The sequence below is a fragment of the Lactuca virosa genome, chromosome 5 (assembly GCF_052849685.1).
Source record: "Lactuca virosa cultivar CGN04683 chromosome 5, Lactuca_virosa_CGN04683_v6, whole genome shotgun sequence".
Classification (NCBI taxonomy): Eukaryota; Viridiplantae; Streptophyta; class Magnoliopsida; order Asterales; family Asteraceae; genus Lactuca; species Lactuca virosa.
Window position 1 is genome coordinate 421926479 of NC_136430.1, and position 6877 is coordinate 421933355.

The window sequence follows — 6877 nt, forward strand, 5'->3', positions numbered from 1 at the left end:
CGATGATGGACTGACGAGCCCAAAAGCTCCAACCACTTTGTCCATTGCTGCCGATGAAGTCAAAAAAGTTAAACATCTTCCTTGAAGATCCTGACAATTCTAATTGCATATACATTCTCTCATTGCTACTGTGTGTTACGTTCCGCTGTTATTGTTTTCTGTTTTTGTAACATGTTTTATTGAGTTAGGAATTTTTTTTGAAATTGGTCTTCGCATCTTCAAAATAAAATTGGGTTTTTGTTTGAGTATTAATTAGAGCCACGATACCTAAAAATACAGCTGGCATCTTCAAAACAAAATAAACAAAAGATTCAAAACTTATTCATGACTCCATATCATCTCTTCTCCAACAGGTGATATCGACAAATCGCACTTCAAATATTAAATCTCATATCGAGCAATATGAAACCAATACAATCATAATTATGAACTCTTACAAATACGAGATCACAAAAGAATATAAAAAATTAAATCCAATTTGTCCAACCCCCTAAAAAAGGTACACTCCAGATTCAAATCCTAAATTTAAATCTATCTGTACATATATTTATATATATATATTTATATCTCAATTAATAGCAGTAAGCGGAAGCCGAGAATCTCTTGTGGTTCCATTTGGTAGCTTCAAAGAAGAAGATTTTGAATCCCAAAAATATTTCAACAGCTCTTCAAATGATGGAGTTCTTAGCTCTTCAATAGATGTAATACTCGGTAGATTAAATGGCCTCTTTTTTGGTGTCGAGCATGTTGGTTCATCAACCTTTTTAATAATAATAAACATTAATAACTTTTCTTTAAAAAAAAAAAAAAAAAAAAAAAAAGTACATTGCTATTTACGAGACTAACCGTGTAATCATTCAAGAGTGTTTTTCCAGCATTTTCGGTAATTTCTACAATCTTATGGTAATGTCCACCTTTCAATTCTCTAAGTTCTCCACAACAAGGAACAATTATGGAATCCAGATTTTCACGTGCTTCATGGTCTAGTTGTAATGAATCTGAAAAAATAAAAAATAAAACATTTTGTTTTTGTTGTGAAAAAATGAAAATTTAGTTACAAAATATAATTTAAAAATAAATAAAACTCACGGTTAATCGAGGAAAGAAGGTTTTTGCTTGCCACGTTTGTGTCATCAACTGCAGATGACACTGCAGATGAATATCGTGATCGTAAAATCTGATTGGCTTCCAATCCTCCCCTGGAAAAGTTAAAACTTTATTTTTAACAACAGTAATTTTTTTAACAGGTTAATTTTTTTAAACGGTAATTTTCTTTTTACCTAACAATTTCGTCCACGGATGCAACATTGTTCTTCTCTAAACCAAGCAAGGATTCTTGCGCACTACTCCATTGTTGTGAACCCATTTTCGTCCTTTCCAAACTGTAATTTTTAATGAAAGGTTAACACAACACAGTATAAAGGAACGGTATAAAGTACACATACCAATTATGAAGAATCTCATCAAGATGTTTCTTTCCAATTTCAACTGCATTAGTGTCTTCAAGATAATTGGATTCAGCTTTTTCATTGTAATTTTTCCACTCATTTCTAATGCAAAAGCTTGAATCTTTCATTGTTGACATTTCTTGCTCGAATTTGTTAGCTTTACTAACTGCGCTCTCTCGTAAACCATCCACTGCTGTTCTAACCTACAAAATAAAAAAATAAATAAATAAAAAGTTACAGTTTTTAAAGTCGTAAATGTATTTTTGAAAAAAAAAATAATAATAAAATCAAGAATTACCAGTTCTTTCTTCCTAGCGTTTGAAACTGCAAGCAACTCTGCGACTTTTTCTAGAAGTTGTTTTTCCTCATTTGCAGCGCATTCCTGATAGTATTATTAATTTATTATCGAATGAGAAAACCAAGAGATTTGTATTTTTTAATAAGTAAAAAAGACGAATTTTATTACCTCGAATTTTCTTTCAAAGTCAAATAGTTTTTGGTCGTTGACCGTTTGACCATCTTCAACGATTTTGGTCAATTTTGTTGCGTGCATGTCTAAAGTATCAAAGAAGCTCATAGTGGTTTTGGATATTGATCTTGATGTTTCCACTGCTCTAGAATGTGCCTGTATATAAGGGTAAAAATGGCAACTTACTTTAATTGGATATTTCTTTCTTTTTTAAAATAAAAATTGTGCTTTAAAAAAAAAATCTAAATCTAACCTCTCTTTGCTGTTGTGCATATGCAGTCAGTTTATTTTCCTGGACGTAGAGAATCTTTTCAAGATCATCAAGCAATTTTTCAGCTTCTGATGCAATACCCTTGAAAAGCTGGACATTCAAATAAACAGCTCAATTTTAAAATCTTGGAGATTTTTTTAAAAAAAAATTAAAAAAGTATAATATAAAATATAAATACCTCCCCAAGAGCAGAAGAATTTTTGGAGACTTGAGAATTTAAAAGTCCAAATGTTGACTTTGAATTTCCATCAAGCTCATCAGCTATATCATCCAAAGCTTTAATACCACAACCATACATTGTTTTTAAATTCTCTAGTGCACCTCTAAGCTCTTCAGTTGCCTACAAAAAAAAGTAGATTATATATTATATTCTTGTGTCCATAAGGGTATTTTCGTCTTTTGCACAAACCAGCGATCAAGAGCAAGTCCATGTCATCTCATGTGTATAAAGAACATATGCCTGATAAGCTTTCTTGGGTATACACAATGAGGGCATTTACGTCTTTTGCACAGATGAGAAATAAAGAGCAAGATTATATTCATATGTCCATGAGGGCATTTTCGTCTTTTGCACAAACGAGAGATCAAGAGTGAGTCCATGTCATCTCATGTGTATAAAGCATATGCCCAATAAGTTTGCTTGGGTATTTTCAATGAGGGTATTTACGTCTTTTGCACAAACGAGAAATGAACAGCAAGAATGCAAGACTATATTCATATATGTCCATGTCCATGAGGGTATTTTTGTCTTTTGCACAAACGAGAGATCAAGAGTGAGTCCATGTCATCTCATGTGTATAAGGCATATGCCCAATAAGTTTTCTTGGGTATTTTCAATGAGGGCATTTTCGTCTTTTGCACATACCTGGGTTTTTGTGGAAACAAAAGATTGCATATCTTCTTCCATGCCTTTAAGTTGTTGTTCTTGTTGTGTTACAGAAGCTGCTATAGTCTTATGCAAGGTGTCTAGTTGATTTGTTAATTGAGACTGAAATTGTTGAACAAGAATTCTGTTTCCATCTTCAATTTTGTCTTTCCGTTCTATAAGATTATAAAAAATAAAAATTAATATCAGTTCTGATAATAAATTTTCATTATTTTATTATTTTATAATTCAAGATTTGTTACCAATCTTGGTGAATAGACTAGATACATCTGATGCAGCATTTTCAAGCTCCCCACGAAGGTCAAATGCTCTCTCAAGAAGTGATTTTTCTGTCATGTTAAAAAAAAAGGTCAGTTTTATACTTATAATTTATTTCTTTAAATAATGGGAAAAATTTGAGTTACCAGATTTAAGAAGATTGGAGATGAGAAATTCCTTTTCTTTGATTGTGGCATTTGCTTGTTTATGTTTTTCTTCAAGATCAAACAATGAATGTTCAGTTTCTTGGAGCTTTATCTGTAAAGGAAAGAGGTGTGAGAATCTTTAAGATGAAGGAAATGAAATTAAGAAATGGTTATATATTTATTATACCTCTGTCTTTTCAAGCTTTCCAGTTAAATTTGCAGTTATTAGCTGCTGAGAGTTATAAAGTTCTTGAAGCTCCATCATTTGCTGTTTACAAAGATAGAAAATCATTATTTATTACCAGTGTTTTTAACTTTTTTTTTTAATAAAAACAAGAAAATGATGGAAATTCTCTATGTCTTGGTTTATTTATACCTTGCCCCTTGACTCAGAATCAAGTTCCATGCGCTCTATTTTTTCAGCCATTGCCTGTATTTATATTTAAAATCAAAGAAATTAAATATTACTAAAAACTTCAATGTTGATCACTATTGTTTTAACCCATCTTTAAGAACATGACTTGAATATCAGGCTAAATGCAAATTCATGGAAACAGACCTTCTTCTCTTCTTCTTCTTGAAGATATCTGTCTTTTGGTATAAAGATCCCATTTTTCTCTCTTGCAGCATATACCTCTGTTAAAGTATATGACATTGTTAATTGTGAGCTCTACCTTATTGAGAAAGATTAGGAAAGAAGGAAGAATAGATGTGTTTCAGTGTTTCACAAAACCTTGCTTAAGTCGTTCAATTTCAGAATACAGATCCTTCATCATTGCAGATTTCATCATCTTCTGATTGATCTAAAACAACAATAAAAGAAAGTCCAGTCATCACAAGTTGAAAAAGGAGAAGCTTTTCAAGAATTAAACAAACAGATCTCAACACCAACCTCTGGTTTGTTCTTGATATTTTTTGCACGATGGGCATAATCTAATGTGCTAAGTGTCTCTTCCAAAGAATGGATAGAAGGAGAAATAGTAGCAATTATACATGTCTTTGTTTTTCCTCCCAATGAATCTCTCAACAATCTTGTTAGTTTACTATCCCTGTCATTAACAACAAATTAGGGTTTATAAATTAGTAAATTCAAATAATATCTTTTACAAGTAAATAAAATGATACCTGTAAGGTATATGTCCTGATCTTTCAACTAGTGTATTTATAACTCTGCCAAGTGTAAGCAAGCTTTTGTTTATCTCACCAGCTTCCCTTGCTCTACCCTGCAACAATCAAAAATCACAAGGACTTAAGAAATATCACACCCTTTAATGGATAGAAGATGGAGAAATAGAAAAAGAGATTTAAAATGGTCAAAAACATGATTTTTATATATTACCTCTTTTGCACCAGATCTTGAGATGTTTTCTGATCCAGCAAGATCAACAAGATTGAGCTTTCCACATCTAATGATCTCTTCTCCCTCAGGAGTACGTTCCTTGATGTGAATTGTGATAGAAAATATGGAATGAGAACGACTACTTTGCTTATTCATAAGGGTTTCAGCAGTGCGTCTTTTAGCAGAACCTTTCTCCAAGATTCTGTATATTTCATCAGCTGTGGAAACTATCTCTTCTTCCAAGCCTCTAACAAGTACACCACCTTTTCCATCTTCCATGAGTGCTATGGGTTTCTTGGATTTGTCTTCGGGATATTTTGAAGCCTCTTCAAGAGCCAAAAGATCTGTTATCTCTTCGTTGTATAGCTCTAGGAATGTAACTTTCATACTGTATTCTGCATTTTGGGCTTCTAATATGTCAAATATCTGCTTCACAGCCCTGGGAATAACACCTGCATCACTTGGGAATTCCCCATTCTGAACAGAAAACAGTTAGTATTATACCAAAAAAAGGGTTACAAACACAATGTCTGCATTTAATTAGTGTCTAAAAGTGTATACCTTTTTCCTCCCTCCTCCTTCCATTGTGTATGTTTTCCCAGTTCCAGTCTGGCCATAAGCAAATATAGTGCAGTTGTATCCCTCAAGAACTTCAAAAACTATGGGAGATACTGCTGAATGATATAAGTCCTTTTGTTGGGATTTTGGACCAAAGACCTTGTCAAACAGAAATGATCTATCAATCTGCTTGTTAGCTATATTCTGAACTGCACATACTTCCCTCTTGTTTTCTGAACATGTAATAACCATGGGTGTATGCAATTTCTCCTCATCAGCATTCATTGGTCTGCAAATTTTGAAACAAAACGATTGATGCCATTTTCATGGAGTAACATCCAAAATTCAATTTCACGCATGCTTGAAGAGAAAAAGTACACACCTGCAACGCACAACAACCTGAACATTCACGCCTTTTTCTTTATCATGTTTACCACTCATATTTCCTTCTACATGTCGGAGATCTCTTACTGCCTTGTCAGTGGATCTCGGGGTGTGCGATGGTGAACTGGGAACTGTATTTCCTCCTTTCCTCTCCATAACTCTAGAGTTCGCTCTTCAAATCACGACTTTTGCCTATGAATCGCTGTCAACCAGATTCAAATCTGAAAAACAAAACAAAAAACTATTTATCCAATAAATCTCTCGTTAACTAAAAAAATCACTAGCGGACACACAAATATTCAGAAACAATTGAATAAGAAGAATGCTAGTATGCAGAAAACACTAGATTGTTTGGATCACGACAGATGATAGTTTGACTTATACAATAAAAAAGATTTAAGTCTAAAACAAACTTTAAATTCAATGAAAATGCAAAAATCAAAACTGTGCGTGCTCGATCAAAGCTGGAAATGTTTTTCCAGGAAACACAATAGCTAGCACAGTGCATTGGAAAAAGATTCCCAAAAACATTAAAGAAAATGTAGATGAAAATAGAAAGGTAAACGAAAATCTATAGAAATTTCCGTTCCAATTCAAATCTCAATTAATGAATCATTTACTAAGATGCAAACAGTGACCAAAACAATTAATGGAGGTAGACGAAATATGCGAAACCTGAATTCACCTGTCGTCAAGTTCTTCAAAATGTTGTATAGTGAGGTAGATTCAGTGTAGATGGAGTTAATTCATGGAAATGGTGAGATTTTTTAGGTTAAAATATACATACATACACAGAGAGAGAGAGAGAGAGAGAGAGAGAGAGAGATGAGGTGAGAATGTGAGATGATGAAGAAAAAGGGACTTCAAAAATTATGGCCGTTACGGGGGCGTTTGAATTTTGAGGCTCCAGCTCGTTAAAGTTGACGGGGATTTTTGTTTTTCTTTTTTAAGTTATGGCCCGTTATCCTAAATATACTTTAGGTAAAAAGAAAACAAAATTTGAATTTTATGATTTGCATTTTTTACCAAATACAATATAATAATAGAAATATAAAAGATAATAAAATTAAAGTTTATTATTATGTTTGTATATAAAAAGTTCATCATGTCATTTCAAC

The 6877-nt window shown here is 32.7% G+C and overlaps 1 protein-coding gene across 2 annotated transcripts; it reads right to left on the reverse strand.

Moving 5' to 3' along the window:
- Nucleotides 1-359: 359 nt before the first annotated feature.
- Nucleotides 360-6609, reverse strand: LOC145112592 (kinesin-like protein KIN-5D). 2 transcript variants are annotated; one of them, XM_079048737.1, is made up of 22 exons: nt 6445-6609; nt 5758-5980; nt 5379-5664; nt 4818-5294; nt 4604-4701; nt 4371-4527; nt 4212-4281; nt 4038-4114; nt 3855-3908; nt 3666-3746; nt 3479-3590; nt 3317-3403; nt 3054-3229; nt 2367-2528; nt 2171-2278; nt 1915-2073; nt 1747-1830; nt 1446-1651; nt 1281-1382; nt 1090-1199; nt 847-998; nt 360-760 (listed from the first exon to the last, which is right to left on the reverse strand). In XM_079048737.1, the coding sequence occupies exons 2-22, from the start codon at nt 5913-5915 to the stop codon at nt 569-571; spliced, it is 3108 nt and encodes a 1035-aa protein (XP_078904863.1). In that variant the 5' UTR covers nt 5916-5980; nt 6445-6609; the 3' UTR covers nt 360-568. The 2 variants fall into 2 exon arrangements, with proteins under 2 accessions (XP_078904863.1, XP_078904862.1); XM_079048736.1 differs by having other exon boundaries at nt 6435-6609.
- Nucleotides 6610-6877: the final 268 nt, after the last annotated feature.

Bases quoted from the DNA above. Each gene is read 5' to 3' on its own strand.
- LOC145112592 (XM_079048737.1), bottom strand. From the start codon at position 5,915: ATGGAGAGGAAAGGAGGAAATACAGTTCCCAGTTCACCATCGCACACC. The intron at 1,200-1,280 runs GTAAAAAGAAAA...TAACTTTTCCAG, and splicing joins TCCGTGGACGAAATTGTTAG to GGGAGGATTGGAAGCCAATC. The intron at 999-1,089 runs GTGAGTTTTATT...TTATTTTTTCAG, and splicing joins CCTTCTTTCCTCGATTAACC to ATTCATTACAACTAGACCAT.